The sequence below is a fragment of the Hypanus sabinus genome, chromosome 2 (genome assembly GCF_030144855.1).
Source record: "Hypanus sabinus isolate sHypSab1 chromosome 2, sHypSab1.hap1, whole genome shotgun sequence".
In the NCBI taxonomy this organism is placed as follows: Eukaryota; Metazoa; Chordata; class Chondrichthyes; order Myliobatiformes; family Dasyatidae; genus Hypanus; species Hypanus sabinus.
The window spans coordinates 180,264,318-180,283,416 of NC_082707.1; the positions used below are offsets into that span (position 1 = coordinate 180,264,318).

General features: G+C 45.6%; 1 protein-coding gene across 2 annotated transcripts in view; it reads right to left on the reverse strand.

Annotated features, from left to right (window-relative positions):
- esr2a (estrogen receptor 2a) overlaps nucleotides 1-19,099 on the reverse strand; it is a 372,934-nt gene that overhangs the window by 169,678 nt on the left and 184,157 nt on the right. For both annotated transcript variants that reach the window (XM_059960648.1, XM_059960654.1), the window contains exon 4: nucleotides 15,169-15,285. In XM_059960648.1, the coding sequence (XP_059816631.1) occupies nucleotides 15,169-15,285 (117 nt within the window). The remainder of the gene's footprint in view (nucleotides 1-15,168; nucleotides 15,286-19,099) is intronic.

The window sequence follows — 19,099 nt, forward strand, 5'->3', positions numbered from 1 at the left end:
CGGAGTGACCCTCTATAGTGTACAGTGAGTAACCCACACACTGAAAAAACAGTGACCCTCTACAGTATACATGGAGTGACCCTCACCCAGAATAAACAGTGACCCTCTATAGTGTACAGTGAGTGACCCTCGATAGTGTACCTGGTGTGACCCTCACACTGAATGAACAGTGAACCTCTATAGTGTATAGTGAGTGACCATCACACTGAATGAACAGTGACGCTCTATACTGTACATGGAGTGACCCTCATCCAGAATAAACAGTGACCCACTATAGTGTATACGGAGTGACACTCACACTGAATAAACAGTGACCCTCTATAGTTTACACGGAGTGACCATCACCCAGAATAAACACTGACCCTCTATAGTGTACATGGAGTGACACTCTGTAGTGTACATGGAGTGACCCTCATCCAGAATAAACAGTGACCCACTATAGTGTACACGGAGTGACTCTCATCCAGAATAAACAGTGACCCACTATAGTGTACACGGAGTGACACTCACACTGAATAAACAGTGACCCTCTATAGTTTACACGGAGTGACCATCTCCCAGAATAAACACTGACACTCTATAGTGTACATGGAGTGACCCTCACACTGAATAAACAGTGACCCTCTATAGTGTACACGGAGTGACCATCACACTGAATAAACAGTGACCCAATATAGTGTACATGGAGTGACCCTCACCCAGAATCAACAGTGACCCCCTATAGTGTACACGGAATGACCATCACACTGAATAAACAGTGACCCACTATAGTGTACACGGAGTGACCCTCTATAGTATACTCAGAATGACCCTCACCCAAAATAAACAGTGACCCTCTATAGTGTACACGGAGTGACCCTCAGCCAAAATAAACAGTGACCCTCTATAGTGTACACGGAGTGACACTCACACTGAAAAAACTGTGACCCTCTATAGTGTAGACGGAGTGATCCTCACCCAGAATAAACAGTGACCCTCTATAGTGTACACGGAGTGACCCTCACACAGAATAAACAGTGACCCTCTATAGTGTACATGGAGTGACCATCACACTGAATGAACAGTGACCCCCTATAGTGTACACAGAGTGCCCTCCATAGTGTACATGGAGTGACCCTCGAAAGTGTACGCGGATTGACCCTCACCCAGAATAAACAGTGAACCTCTATAGTGTACATGGAGTGACCCTCACACTGAATAAACAGTGACCCTCTATAGTGTACACGGAGTGACCCTCTATAGTGTACAGTGAGTAACCCACACACTGAAAAAACAGTGACCCTCTACAGTATACATGGAGTGACCCTCACCCAGAATAAACAGTGACCCTCTATAGTGTACAGTGAGTGACCCTCGATAGTGTACCTGGTGTGACCCTCACACTGAATGAACAGTGAACCTCTATAGTGTATAGTGAGTGACCATCACACTGAATGAACAGTGACGCTCTATACTGTACATGGAGTGACCCTCATCCAGAATAAACAGTGACCCACTATAGTGTATACGGAGTGACACTCACACTGAATAAACAGTGACCCTCTATAGTTTACACGGAGTGACCATCACCCAGAATAAACACTGACCCTCTATAGTGTACATGGAGTGACCCTCACCCAGAATAAACAGTGACCCTCTATAGTGTACATGGAGTGACCCTCACCCAGAATAAACAGTGACCCACTATAGTGTACATGGAGTGACCCTCACCCAGAATCAACAGTGACCCCCTATAGTGTACACGGAATGAGCATCACACTGAATAAACAGTGACCCACTATAGTGTACACGGAGTGACCCTCTATAGTATACTCAGAATGACCCTCACCCAAAATAAACAGTGACCCTCTATAGTGTACACGGAGTGACCCTCACCCAGAATAAACAGTGACCCTCTATAGTGTACATGGAGTGACCCTCACACTGAATGAACAATGACGCTCTATACTGTACACGGAGTGACACTCACACTGAAAAAACTGTGACCCTCTATAGTGTAGACGGAGTGACCCTCACCCAGAATAAACAGTGACCCTCTATAGTGTACACGGAGTGACCCTCTATAGTGTACACGGAGTGACCCTCACCCAGAATAAACAGTGACCCTCTATAGTGTACATGGAGTGACCCTCACACTGAATGAACAGTGACCCCCAATAGTTTACACAGAGTGACCCTCTATACTGTACATGGAGTGACCCTCACCCAGAATAAACAGTGACCCACTATAGTGTACAGTGAGTGACCCTCTATAGTGTACCTGGAGTGACCCTCACACTGAATGAACAGTGACCCTCTATAGTGTACACGGAGTGACCCTCACCCAGAATAAACAGTGACCCACTATAGTGTACATGGAGTGACCCTCACCCAGAATAAACAGTGACCCACTATAGTATACACAGAGTGACCCTCACACAGAATAAACAGTGACCCTCTACAATGTACATGGAGGAAACACTCTATAGTGTACACGGAGTGTCCCTCTATAGTGTACATGGAGTGACCATCACCCAGAATAAACAGTGACCCTCTATAGTGTACATGGAGTGACCCTCACACTGAATGAACAGTGACCCCCTATAGTGTACACAGAGTGCCCTCCATAGTGTACATGGAGTGACCCTCAAAAGTGTACGCGGATTGACCCTCACCCAGAATAGACAGTGAACCTCTATAGTGTACATGGTGTGACCCTCACACTGAATAAACAGTGACCCTCTACAGAATACATGGAGTGACCCTCACCCAGAATAAACAGTGACCCTCTATAGTGTACAGTGAGTGACGCCTCTATAGTGTACCTGGAGTGACCCTCACACTGAATGAACAGTGAACCTCTATAGTGTATAGTGAGTGACCATCACACTGAATGAACAGTGACGCTCTATACTGTACATGGAGTGACCCTCATCCAGAATAAACAGTGACCCACTATAGTGTACACGGAGTGACTCTCATCCAGAATAAACAGTGACCCTCTATAGTTTACACGGAGTGACCATCTCCCAGAATAAACACTGACACTCTATAGTGTACATGGAGTGACCCTCACACTGAATAAACAGTGACCCTCTATAGTGTACACGGAGTGACCATCACACTGAATAAACAGTGACCCAATATAGTGTACATGGAGTGACCCTCACCCAGAATCAACAGTGACCCCCTATAGTGTACACGGAATGACCATCACACTGAATAAACAGTGACCCACTATAGTGTACACGGAGTGACCCTCTATAGTATACTCAGAATGACCCTCACCCAAAATAAACAGTGACCCTCTATAGTGTACACGGAGTGACACTCACACTGAAAAAACTGTGACCCTCTATAGTGTAGACGGAGTGATCCTCACCCAGAATAAACAGTGACCCTCTATAGTGTACACGGAGTGACCCTCACACAGAATAAACAGTGACCCTCTATAGTGTACATGGAGTGACCATCACACTGAATGAACAGTGACCCCCTATAGTGTACACAGAGTGCCCTCCATAGTGTACATGGAGTGACCCTCGAAAGTGTACGCGGATTGACCCTCACCCAGAATAAACAGTGAACCTCTATAGTGTACATGGAGTGACCCTCACACTGAATAAACAGTGACCCTCTATAGTGTACACGGAGTGACCCTCTATAGTGTACAGTGAGTAACCCACACACTGAAAAAACAGTGACCCTCTACAGTATACATGGAGTGACCCTCACCCAGAATAAACAGTGACCCTCTATAGTGTACAGTGAGTGACCCTCGATAGTGTACCTGGTGTGACCCTCACACTGAATGAACAGTGAACCTCTATAGTGTATAGTGAGTGACCATCACACTGAATGAACAGTGACGCTCTATACTGTACATGGAGTGACCCTCATCCAGAATAAACAGTGACCCACTATAGTGTATACGGAGTGACTCTCATCCAGAATAAACAGTGACCCACTATAGTGTACACGGAGTGACACTCACACTGAATAAACAGTGACCCTCTATAGTTTACACGGAGTGACCATCACCCAGAATAAACACTGACCCTCTATAGTGTACATGGAGTGACACTCTGTAGTGTACATGGAGTGACCCTCACCCAGAATAAACAGTGACCCTCTATAGTGTACATGGAGTGACCCTCACCCAGAATAAACAGTGACCCACTATAGTGTACATGGAGTGACCCTCACCCAGAATCAACAGTGACCCCCTATAGTGTACACGGAATGAGCATCACACTGAATAAACAGTGACCCACTATAGTGTACACGGAGTGACCCTCTATAGTATACTCAGAATGACCCTCACCCAAAATAAACAGTGACCCTCTATAGTGTACACGGAGTGACCCTCACCCAGAATAAACAGTGACCCTCTATAGTGTACATGGAGTGACCCTCACACTGAATGAACAATGACGCTCTATACAGTACACGGAGTGACACTCACACTGAAAAAACTGTGACCCTCTATAGTGTAGACGGAGTGACCCTCACCCAGAATAAACAGTGACCCTCTATAGTGTACACGGAGTGACCCTCTATAGTGTACACGGAGTGACCCTCACCCAGAATAAACAGTGACCCTCTATAGTGTACATGGAGTGACCCTCACACTGAATGAACAGTGACCCCCAATAGTTTACACAGAGTGACCCTCTATACTGTACATGGAGTGACCCTCACCCAGAATAAACAGTGACCCACTATAGTGTACACGGAGTGCCCCTCAATAGTGTACATGGAGTGACCCTCACACTGAATGAATGGTGACCCTCTATGCTGTACACAGAGTGACCCTCTATAGTGTACACGGAGTGACACTCACACTGAAAAAACTGTGACCCTCTATAGTGTAGACGGAGTGATCCTCACCCAGAATAAACAGTGACCCTCTATAGTGTACACGGAGTGACCCTCACACAGAATAAACAGTGACCCTCTATAGTGTACATGGAGTGACCATCACACTGAATGAACAGTGACCCCCTATAGTGTACACAGAGTGCCCTCCATAGTGTACATGGAGTGACCCTCGAAAGTGTACGCGGATTGACCCTCACCCAGAATAAACAGTGAACCTCTATAGTGTACATGGAGTGACCCTCACACTGAATAAACAGTGACCCTCTATAGTGTACACGGAGTGACCCTCTATAGTGTACAGTGAGTAACCCACACACTGAAAAAACAGTGACCCTCTACAGTATACATGGAGTGACCCTCACCCAGAATAAACAGTGACCCTCTATAGTGTACACGGAGTGACCCTCACACTGAATGAACAGTGACACTCTATAGTGTACACAGAGTGATCCTCACCCAGAATAAACAGTGACCCTCTATAGTGTACACGGAGTGACCCTCACACAGAATAAACAGTGACCCTCTATAGTGTAGATGGAGTGACCATCACACTGAATGAACAGTGACCCCCTATAGTGTACACAGAGTGCCCTCCATAGTGTACATGGAGTGACCCTCGAAAGTGTACGCGGATTGACCCTCACCCAGAATAAACAGTGAACCTCTATAGTGTACATGGAGTGACCCTCACACTGAATAAACAGTGACCCTCTATAGTGTACACGGAGTGACCCTCTATAGTGTACAGTGAGTAACCCACACACTGAAAAAACAGTGACCCTCTACAGTATACATGGAGTGACCCTCACCCAGAATAAACAGTGACCCACTATAGTGTACACAGAGTGACGCTCTATAGTGTACATGGGGTGACCCTCACGCAGAATAAACAGCGACCCAATATAATGTACATGGAGTGACCCTCACCCAGAATAAACAGTGACCCTCTATAGTGTACATGGAGTGACCCTCACACTGAATGAACAGTGACACTCTATAGTGTACACAGAGTGACTCTCTGTAGTGTACGCGGAGTGACCCTCTACACTGAACACGGAGTGACCCTCACACTGAATGAACAGTGACCCACTATAGTGTACGCGGAGTGACCCTCTACACTGAACACGGAGTGACCCTCACACTGAATGAACAGTGACCCACTATAGTATACACAGAGTTTCCCTCTATAGTGTACATGGCGTGACCCTCACCCAGAATAAACAGTGACCCACTATAGTATACACAGAGTGACCCTCACACAGAATAAACAGTGACCCTCTACAATGTACACGGAGGAAACCCTCTATAGTGTACACGGAGTGACCCTCTATAGTGTACATGGAGTGACCATCACCCAGAATAAACAGTGACCCTCTATAGTGTACATGGAGTGACCCTCACACTGAATGAACAGTGACCCCCTACAGTGTACACAGAGTGCCCTCCATAGTGTACATGGAGTGACCCTCGAAAGTGTACGCGGATTGACCCTCACCCAGAATAAACAGTGAACCTCTATAGTGTACATGGAGTGACCCTCACACTGAATAAACACTGACCCTCTATAGTGTACACGGAGTGACCCTCTATAGTGTACAGTGAGTAACCCACACACTGAAAAAACAGTGACCCTCTACAGAATACATGGAGTGACCCTCACCCAGAATAAACAGTGACCCTCTATAGGGTACAGTGAGTGACCCTCTATAGTGTACCTGGAGTGATCCTCACACTGAATGAACAGTGAACCTCTATAGTGTATAGTGAGTGACCATCACACTGAATGAACAGTGACGCTCTATACTGTACATGGAGTGACCCTCATCCAGAATAAACAGTAACCCACTATAGTGTATACGGAGTGACTCTCATCCAGAATAAACAGTGACCCACTATAGTGTACACGGAGTGACACTCACACTGAATAAACAGTGACCCTCTATAGTTTACACGGAGTGACCATCTCCCAGAATAAACACTGACCCTCTATATTGTACATGGAGTGTCACTCTGTAGTGTACATGGAGTGACCCTCACCCAGAATAAACAGTGACCCACTATAGTGTACACGGAGTGACCCTCTATAGTATACTCAGAATGACCCTCACCCAAAATAAACAGTGACCCTCTATAGTGTACACGGAGTGACCCTCACCCAGAATAAACAGTGACCCTCTATATTGTACATGGAGTGACCCTCTATAGTGTACACGGAGTGACCCTCTATAGTGTACAGTGAGTAACCCACACACTGAAAAAACAGTGACCCTCTACAGTATACATGGAGTGACCCTCACCCAGAATAAACAGTGACCCTCTATAGTGTACAGTGAGTGACCCTCTATAGTGTACCTGGTGTGACCCTCACACTGAATGAACAGTGAACCTCTATAGTGTATAGTGAGTGACCATCACACTGAATGAACAGTGACGCTCTATACTGTACATGGAGTGACCCTCATCCAGAATAAACAGTGACCCACTATAGTGTATACGGAGTGACTCTCATCCAGAATAAACAGTGACCCACTATAGTGTACACGGAGTGACACTCACACTGAATAAACAGTGACCCTCTATAGTTTACACGGAGTGACCATCACCCAGAATAAACACTGACCCTCTATAGTGTACATGGAGTGACCCTCACCCAGAATAAACAGTGACCCTCTATAGTGTACATGGAGTGACCCTCACCCAGAATAAACAGTGACCCACTATAGTGTACATGGAGTGACCCTCACCCAGAATCAACAGTGACCCCCTATAGTGTACACGGAATGACCATCACACTGAATAAACAGTGACCCACTATAGTGTACACGGAGTGACCCTCTATAGTATACTCAGAATGACCCTCACCCAAAATAAACAGTGACCCTCTATAGTGTACACGGAGTGACCCTCACCCAGAATAAACAGTGACCCTCTATAGTGTACATGGAGTGACCCTCACACTGAATGAACAGTGACGCTCTATACTGTACACGGAGTGACACTCACACTGAAAAAACTGTGACCCTCTATAGTGTAGACGGAGTGACCCTCACCCAGAATAAACAGTGACCCTCTATAGTGTACACGGAGTGACCCTCTATAGTGTACACAGAGTGACCCTCACCCAGAATAAACAGTGACCCTCTATAGTGTACATGGAGTGACCCTCACACTGAATGAACAGTGACCCCCAATAGTTTACACAGAGTGACCCTCTATACTGTACATGGAGTGACCCTCACCCAGAATAAACAGTGACCCACTATAGTGTACACGGAGTGCCCCTCAATAGTGTACATGGAGTGACCCTCACACTGAATGAATGGTGACCCTCTATGCTGTACACAGAGTGACCCTCTATAGTGTACACAGAGTGCCCTCCATAGTGTACATGGAGTGACCCTCGAAAGTGTACGCGGATTGACCCTCACCCAGAATAAACAGTGAACCTCTATAGTGTACATGGAGTGACCCTCACACTGAATAAACAGTGACCCTCTATAGTGTACACGGAGTGACCCTCTGTAGTGTACAGTGAGTAACCCACACACTGAAAAAACAGTGACCCTCTACAGTATACATGGAGTGACCCTCACCCAGAATAAACAGTGACCCTCTATAGTGTACAGTGAGTGACCCTCGATAGTGTACCTGGTGTGACCCTCACACTGAATGAACAGTGAACCTCTATAGTGTATAGTGAGTGACCATCACACTGAATGAACAGTGACGCTCTATACTGTACATGGAGTGACCCTCATCCAGAATAAACAGTGACCCACTATAGTGTATACGGAGTGACTCTCATCCAGAATAAACAGTGACCCACTATAGTGTACACAGAGTGACACTCACACTGAATAAACAGTGACCCTCTATAGTTTACACGGAGTGACCATCACCCAGAATAAACACTGACCCTCTATAGTGTACATGGAGTGACACTCTGTAGTGTACATGGAGTGACCCTCACCCAGAATAAACAGTGACCCTCTATAGTGTACATGGAGTGACCCTCACCCAGAATAAACAGTGACCCACTATAGTGTACATGGAGTGACCCTCACCCAGAATCAACAGTGACCCCCTATAGTGTACACGGAATGAGCATCACACTGAATAAACAGTGACCCACTATAGTGTACACGGAGTGACCCTCTATAGTATACTCAGAATGACCCTCACCCAAAATAAACAGTGACCCTCTATAGTGTACACGGAGTGACCCTCACCCAGAATAAACAGTGACCCTCTATAGTGTACATGGAGTGACCCTCACACTGAATGAACAATGACGCTCTATACTGTACACGGAGTGACACTCACACTGAAAAAACTGTGACCCTCTATAGTGTAGACGGAGTGACCCTCACCCAGAATAAACAGTGACCCTCTATAGTGTACACGGAGTGACCCTCTATAGTGTACACGGAGTGACCCTCACCCAGAATAAACAGTGACCCTCTATAGTGTACATGGAGTGACCCTCACACTGAATGAACAGTGACCCCCAATAGTTTACACAGAGTGACCCTCTATACTGTACATGGAGTGACCCTCACCCAGAATAAACAGTGACCCACTATAGTGTACACGGAGTGCCCCTCAATAGTGTACATGGAGTGACCCTCACACTGAATGAATGGTGACCCTCTATGCTGTACACAGAGTGACCCTCTATAGTGTACACGGAGTGACCCTCTATAGTGTACAGAGAGTGACCCTCACGCAGAATAAACAGCGACCCAATATAATGTACATGGAGTGACCCTCACCCAGAATAAACAGTGACCCTCTATAGTGTACATGGAGTGACCCTCACACTGAATGAACAGTGACACTCTATAGTGTACACAGAGTGACTCTCTGTAGTGTACGCGGAGTGACCCTCTACACTGAACACGGAGTGACCCTCACTCTGAATGAACAGTGACCCACTATAGTGTACGCGGAGTGACCCTCTACACTGAACACGGAGTGACCCTCACACTGAATGAACAGTGACCCACTATAGTATACACAGAGTTTCCCTCTATAGTGTACATGGCGTGACCCTCACCCAGAATAAACAGTGACCCACTATAGTATACACAGAGTGACCCTCACACAGAATAAACAGTGACCCTCTACAATGTACACGGAGGAAACCCTCTATAGTGTACACGGAGTGACCCTCTATAGTGTACATGGAGTGACCATCACCCAGAATAAACAGTGACCCTCTATAGTGTACATGGAGTGACCCTCACACTGAATGAACAGTGACCCCCTACAGTGTACACAGAGTGCCCTCCATAGTGTACATGGAGTGACCCTCGAAAGTGTACGCGGATTGACCCTCACCCAGAATAAACAGTGACCCTCTATAGTGTACACGGAGTGACCCTCTATAGTGTACACAGAGTGACCCTCACCCAGAATAAACAGTGACCCTCTATAGTGTACATGGAGTGACCCTCACACTGAATGAACAGTGACCCCCAAATAATTTACACAGAGTGACCCTCTATACTGTACATGGAGTGACCCACACCCAGAATAAACAGTGACCCACTATAGTGTACACAGAGTGCCCCTCAATAGTGTACATGGAGTGACCCTCACACTGAATGAATGGTGACCCTCTATGCTGTACACAGAGTGACCCTCTATAGTGTACACGGAGTGACCCTCTATAGTGTACAGAGAGTGACCCTCACGCAGAATAAACAGCGACCCAATATAATGTACATGGAGTGACCCTCACACTGAATGAATAGTGACCCTCTATGCTGTACACAGAGTGACCCTCTATAGTGTACACGGAGTGACCCTCTATAGTGTACACAGAGTGACCCTCACGCAGAATAAACAGCGACCCAATATAATGTACATGGAATGACCCTCACCCAGAATAAACAGTGACCCTCTATAGTGTACATGGAGTGACCCTCACACTGAATGAACAGTGACACTCTATAGTGTACACAGAGTGACTCTCTGTAGTGTTCGCGGAGTGACCCTCTACACTGAACACGGAGTGAACCTCACACTGAATGAACAGTGACCCACTATAGTGTACGCGGAGTGACCCTCTACACTGAACACGGAGTGACCCTCACACTGAATGAACAGTGACCCACTATAGTGTACGCGGAGTGACCCTCTACACTGAACACGGAGCGACCCTCACACTGAATGAACAGTGACCCACTATAGTATACACAGAGTTTCCCTCTATAGTGTACATGGCGTGACCCTCACCCAGAATAAACAGTGACCCACTATAGTATACACAGAGTGACCCTCACACAGAATAAACAGTGACCCTCTACAATGTACACGGAGGAAACCCTCTATAGTGTACACGGAGTGACCCTCTATAGTGTACATGGAGTGACCATCACCCAGAATAAACAGTGACCCTCTATAGTGTACATGGAGTGACCCTCACACTGAATAAACACTGACCCTCTATAGTGTACACGGAGTGACCCTCTATAGTGTACAGTGAGTAACCCACACACTGAAAAAACAGTGACCCTCTACAGAATACATGGAGTGACCCTCACCCAGAATAAACAGTGACCCTCTATAGTGTACAGTGAGTGACCCTCACACTGAATGAACAGTGACACTCTATAGTGTACACAGAGTGACTCTCTGTAGTGTTCGCGGAGTGACCCTCTACACTGAACACGGAGTGAACCTCACACTGAATGAACAGTGACCCACTATAGTGTACGCGGAGTGACCCTCTACACTGAACACGGAGTGACCCTCACACTGAATGAACAGTGACCCACTATAGTGTACGCGGAGTGACCCTCTACACTGAACACGGAGCGACCCTCACACTGAATGAACAGTGACCCACTATAGTATACACAGAGTTTCCCTCTATAGTGTACATGGCGTGACCCTCACCCAGAATAAACAGTGACCCACTATAGTATACACAGAGTGACCCTCACACAGAATAAACAGTGACCCTCTACAATGTACACGGAGGAAACCCTCTATAGTGTACACGGAGTGACCCTCTATAGTGTACATGGAGTGACCATCACCCAGAATAAACAGTGACCCTCTATAGTGTACATGGAGTGACCCTCACACTGAATAAACACTGACCCTCTATAGTGTACACGGAGTGACCCTCTATAGTGTACAGTGAGTAACCCACACACTGAAAAAACAGTGACCCTCTACAGAATACATGGAGTGACCCTCACCCAGAATAAACAGTGACCCTCTATAGTGTACAGTGAGTGACCCTCACACTGAATGAACAGTGACCCTCTATAGTGTACCTGGAGTGATCCTCACACTGAATGAACAGTGAACCTCTATAGTGTATAGTGAGTGACCATCACACTGAATGAACAGTGACGCTCTATACTGTACATGGAGTGACCCTCATCCAGAATAAACAGTAACGCACTATAGTGTATACGGAGTGACTCTCATCCAGAATAAACAGTGACCCACTATAGTGTACACGGAGTGACACTCACACTGAATAAACAGTGACCCTCTATAGTTTACACGGAGTGACCATCTCCCAGAATAAACATTGACCCTCTATATTGTACATGGAGTGTCACTCTGTAGTGTACATGGAGTGACCCTCACCCAGAATAAACAGTGACCCACTATAGTGTACACGGAGTGACCCTCTATAGTATACTCAGAATGACCCTCACCCAAAATAAACAGTGACCCTCTATAGTGTACACGGAGTGACCCTCACCCAGAATAAACAGTGACCCTCTATAGTGTACATGGAGTGACCCTCACACTGAATGAACAGTGACGCTCTATACTGTACACGGAGTGACACTCACACTGAAAAAACTGTGACCCTCTATAGTGTAGACGGAGTGACCCTCACTCAGAATAAACAGTGACCCTCTATAGTGTACACGGAGTGACCCTCTATAGTGTACCTGGAGTGACCCTCACACTGAATGAACAGTGACCCTCTATAGTGTACAGTGAGTGACCCTCACCCAGAATAAACAGTGACCCTCTATAGTGTACACGGAGTGACCCACTATAGTGTACCTGGAGTGACCCTCACACTGAATGAACAGTGACGCTCTATACTGTACACGGAGTGACACTCACACTGAAAAAACTGTGACCCTCTATAGTGTAGACGGAGTGATCCTCACCCAGAATAAACAGTGACCCTCTATAGTGTACACGGAGTGACACTCACACTGAAAAAACTGTGACCCTCTATAGTGTACACGGAGTGACCCTCACCCAAAACAAACAGTGACCCCCTATAGTGTACATGGAGTGACCCTCACCCAGAATAAACAGTGACCCTCTATAGTGTACACGGAGTGACCATCACCCAGAATAAACACTGACCCTCTATAGTGTACATGGAGTGACCCTCTATAGTGTACACGGATTGACCCTCTGTCGTGTACATGGAGTGACCATCACCCAGAATAAACAGTGACCCTCTATAGTGTACATGGAGTGACCCTCTATAGTGTACATGGAGTGACCATCACCCAGAATAAACAGTGACCCTCTATAGTGTACATGGAGTGACCCTCTATAGTGTACACGTAGTGACCATCACCCAGAATAAACAGTGACCCTCTATAGTGTACATGGAGTGACCCTCACCCAGAATAAACAGTGACCCTCTATAGTGTACACGGAGTGACCCTCTATAGTGTACATGGAGTGACCATCACCCAGAATAAACAGTGACCCTCTATAGTGTACACAGAGTGACCCTCTATAGTGTACACGGAGTGACACTCTGTAGTGTACACGGAGTGACCCTCACCCTGAATAAACTTTGACTCTGTACAGTTACACAGTGACTATCGTCCCCATTAAACAGTGTAATTACACAATGATCAGTGTGGCTACGCCCTGTTGGGGATCTCCCTACATTCATCCAATCCTTTTGTCACTTTTTCTCTCCTCCACTCATCCGATTTCCGTTTGAAAACACCTTTGCCATCTTCCTTTGACCACATCTTTTGGGAGGAAAGCCCACATTCTCCCTGCTCCCCTCAGATTTAATAAAAGTTAGCTTTATTTGTCACATGTACATTGAAACATATGGTGAAATGTGACATTTTGCATCAAAGACCGACGCAGTTCTGTGTCCAGCCACAAGTTACCAGCATCGACATAGCACTCTCACAGCTTACCACCCTAACCCTACTACTTTGGAATTCTGAACAGTACTTCGGTATTCCCCTTTTCAACATAGAACATAGAAATTTACAGCGCATTACAGACCCTTCGGCCCACAATGTTGTGCCGACCATCCAACCTACTCTAGAAACAGTCTAGAATTTCCCTCGCGCCTAGCCCTCTGTTTCTCTAAGCTCCATGTACCTATCTAAGAGGCTCTTAAAAGACCTTATTGCATCCAATTAATTAATTGTTTTTGAAACATACAGTGATTAGGTCTTGCTCTGTACACTGTCGACCTGTGACACATTTCGCACGGCATCTGTCAGTGGTGATAAAGATGATACTGATTGCGATGCCCTCGGCTAGAACTCCCTGCCCCTGCTGGATGTATCCTGCATCTCCCAGTCTCCAGCACTGCATAAACCCGGATTCGGTTATCCTTGCATCGTCTTAATCCAAGGCCGACCCCTCATACCCACTAAGTTGCCATTCTGCAGCTTTCCATCATACCATAAGAGACAGGAGCATAATTAGACTATCTGGCCCATCAAATCAGCTTCACCATTTCATCATGGCTAATGAATTGCCCCTCTCAACACCATCCTCTTGCCTTCTCCCGGTAATCTTCTACAGCTTTACTAATCACGAACCCGTTTATCTCTGCTTTAAATATACCCAGTGACCTGGTCTCCACAGCCATCTGAGATAATGAGTTCCATAAATTCACCACCCTCTGCCTGAAGTAAGTCCTCCTCATCTCTGTTCTAAAGAGACATCCTTCTATTCTGAGGCTATGCCATCTGGTCCTAGACTCCTCCACCAAAGGAAACATTCTCTCCCCATCCACTCTCTCTAAGCCTTTCAATATTCGATAGGTTTCAATGATGACCCCCCCCCCCCCCCGCCCCATTCTTTTAAACTCCAATGAGTACAGGCCGGAGTCATCAAACATTCCTCATTCCTTTTAATGCAGGACCTCTCTCCAGAACCTTCTTTTGCTCCTCTCCAATACCAGCACATCCTTTCTTAGTTAAGGGGCCCAAGACAGCTCACCACACTCTTAGAGCATTCTGACCAAAGCATTATAAAAACTCAGCGTTACATCTTTACAAGTCGGTATTACAGTGCCCTGTCACCCTCAGTGCGACCACTCACCTGATTTCATCATCCCAACTTCATAACACTTGCGGAGTCTGCAGGCCTGGCAGCTTTTCCGTCGGTTCTTGTCTATCGTGCACTGGTTGGTAGCCGGGCAGATGTAGGCGTTGTGTCCTGGAACAAGACAATAGGTTTAAGGATGTCATGTTGAAGTTGTGTAAGACATTGGTGACACCAAATCTGGAGTATTGTGAGCAGTTTTGGTTACCTACCTAAAGGATAAGACTGAAATAGTGTAGAGAAGATTTATAATGATGTTGCCAGTTCTTGAGGACCTGAGTTACAGGGAAAGGTTGCATAGATTAGGACTTTATTCCCTGCAGTGCAGGAGGAGCTGGGTGGTGAAAAAGGCACAACAGCACCTCTTTCACCTCAGATGGTTGAGGAAGTTTGATATGGGCCCCCAGATCCTAAAACCTTTCTACAGGGGCACAATTGAGAGCATCCTGGCTGGCTGCAGCACTGCCTGGTATAGGAACTGTACCTCCCTTAATCGCAGGATTCTGCAGAGAGTGATGTGGACAGCCCAGCACATCTGTAGTTGTGAACTTCCCATGGTTCAGGACATTTACAAAGACAGGTATGTAAAAAGGGCCTCCTCAACCACAACCACAATCTATTCCAGCTGCTACTATCCGGGATATGGTACCACAGCATAAAAGCAGAGCCAGGACCAACAGGTTCTGGGACAGCTTCTTCCACCACTCCATCAGACTGATTAACTCACGCTGATTTGAGTGTACTCTACATTACATTGACTGTTCTATTTACTATAAATCATTGCAAATTACTATGATTGCAAATTGCACATTTAGACAGAGACAATAATGTAAAGATTTTTACTCATGTATGTGAAGGATATAAGAAATAAAGTCAATTCAATTGAATTGATAAAGGGAGATTTGATAGAGGTAGACAAAATTATAAGGGGTACATTGAGGTAGTAAAAAGAATGCAGAATTTGTACGTTCTCCCGGTCACCATGGGGGTGTCCTCCCACATTCCAAAGACACACAGGTTAGGGTTAGAGAGCCGGGAACTTGGAGACACTTGGGGGCAGCCCTCAGCAAATCTTTGTCAGTCGTTTGCACAAACGCCGCATTTCACTGTATTTTTTTTATGTTTTGAAGAACATGTGACAATAAAGCTCATCTTTAATCTGTTGAGACCTAGTGGATGGAATGTTCCTTTGTGCCTAAGGACCAACAGCAGGAAGTTTCAGGATCACCACATTCCTGGGTCCAGGTTCGATGACCCCAACCATAATGCTGGGATTCATTCTCCCATCTCCAGTCCCAACGATCAATGCCCACACACCAGCCCACTGCACTACTCACACTATGGGAGACAAGCAGACTCCCTCTGCCCTTTCTGAGCAATTGGACGTCGACTACTGAAAACCCTTACACAATCCACACTGATATTTATTCCACTCACTTCTCTGTGGACAAGAAGCCCACTTCATCTCCACACTTCTCATTGTCTTGGGAGAGCAGCCTGTGTAATCACAAACCCAAGCTATCCCAGACCTTCTCTCTTCTTCCTCCTCCCATCAGGCAGAAGATACAAAAGCATGAACACACATACCACCAGGCTTAAAGAGACCTATACCACTGTTATAAGACTATTGAATGGTCCACGTGTACCATAAGCTGTGTAGGTACTTGGCCAAGTGGTTAAGGCGTTCGTCTAGTGATCTGAAGATTGCTAGTTCAAGCCTTGGCTGAAGCTGCATGTGTGTCCTTGAGCAAGGCTCTTAACCACACATTGCTCTGCGACAACACCGGTGCCAAGCTGTATGGGTCCTAATGCCCTTCCCTTGGACAACATCGGTGGCATGGAGAGGGGAGACTTGCAGCTTGGGCAACTGCCGGATTTCCAAAAAAAACCCTGCCCAGGCTTGTGCCCTGGAAACTTTCCAAGGTGCAAATCCATGGTCTATCGAGACTAACGGAGGCCTATACCATAAGCTGGACCTCACAATCTACCTCATGACCTTGCACCTTATTGTCTGCCTGCACTGCACTTTCTCTGTAACTGTTACACTTTATTCTGCACTCTGTCACTGTTTTACGTTGCACTACCTCAAGGCATTGCTGTAATGAGAGGTCTGTCTGAACAGAATACGAGACCGGGGTTTTCACTGTATCTCAATACATGTGACAATAATAAACCTATTTACCATTTTACATGGGAGTGGATATTTCAGTGACACCCAAGAGCCCTGAGGTTGCAGAAATCCTGTGGAATCGCTGTTTATACTGATCTGTGCACACTTCAAGACCACATAAGTGTCTTCCTACTGGTGAATCCATTAAAGAAAAACATTGCATAAATTATCACCTCCAATATTATAGTGGGATTGGCCAATATTAGCTTATTCCCCTTATGTTGTCACTGACAGGCAGTAGATCAGAGTGCAATTAGAAGCAGATTCAGCTGACTGCATGATCAGGGTGCAATGTAATTCTCTGCTCACATGAAACTCAGAGCATACGCTGCAACAATAAACACAACAATAAATACAGCCATGTTTGCAGATCAACAGAACAATGTAGAGTATCATCGGAAGGCAAATGCAGCATTAGCATTTGTATTGAGAATATAAAAGCAGGGATCTAATGTTGAGGTTTTATAAAGCATTGGTCAGAACACATAGAGTACGGTGAGCAGTTTCAGCTCCCCTATCTAAGATAAGATGTGCTGGTATTGGAGAGGGTCCAGAGAACTGATGCACTTTAAGGGTGCATGTGTAGCCCACTGTTCTACTTCCTCTACACCCACGACTGTGTGGCTAGCCCAGCTCAAACGCCATCTATAAATTTGCCGATGACACAACTATTGTTGACAGAATTCCAGATGGTGGTGAGGAGGTGGACAGGAGTGAGATAGATCAACTGTTGAAACAACAACCGTTGCACTCAGTGTTAGCAAGACCAAGGAATTTATTGTGGACTTCAGGAAGGGAAAATTTCTCCACTCGGAGGGTGGTGAGAGTGTGGAATGAACTGCCAGTCCAAGTGGTGGATGTGATTTTGATTTCAACGGTTAAGAGAATTTGGATAGGTACTTAGATGGGAGGGATATGAAGGGCTATGATCTGACTACACGTCAATAGGTCTAGGCAGTGTAAATTGTTTGGCACACATTAGATGGGCTGAAGGGCCTGTTTCTGTGCTGTAGTTTTCTATGACTCTGTGATTTTATAGTAGGTTAAAATGTTGGCACAACATCGTGGACCGAAGGGTCTATACTGTGCTAGAATGCTCTATGTTCTAGTCACTTCTGAGGGACAGGATTTGCGTTCACATGGAAAGCAGGGGCTGATTAGGAAGATGCAGGTTTAGAGCTGAGATCACATCTCTCATATCTGACTGAGATTTTTTGAAGGCAATGAACAAAGTTCATTGTAAATTTATTTAATGCCACCATATGTAAGCTTGAGGCTTTTTCCTTGCAGACATTTACAGGGAAAATTAAATACAATACAATCTATGAATAAAGAATAAACAACAAAGATTGACAATAAAAAAGACACTGAACATAGAAAATACTAAGAACAAGGGGTTTTGAAAGTGAGTCTGTAGGCCATAAAATCAGTTCAGAGTTGAGGTGAGTGAAGTTATCCACACTGGTTCAATGTTGAAAGTAAATTTATTATCGAAGTACATATATGTCAGCATATACAACCCTGAGATTCATTTTCCTGTGGGCATTCACTGCACCCACAAAGAAACACAATAGAATCATTGAACACAAACAAAAATTGATAAACAATGCTAAAGACGACAAATTGTGCAAATATAATAAAAAATAATAACAATAAATAAATAAATATAAAGAATATTGAGAAACTGAGTTATAGAGTCCTTGAAAGTGAGTCCATAGGTTGTGGGATCAGTTCAGTGTTGAGATGAGTGAAGTTATC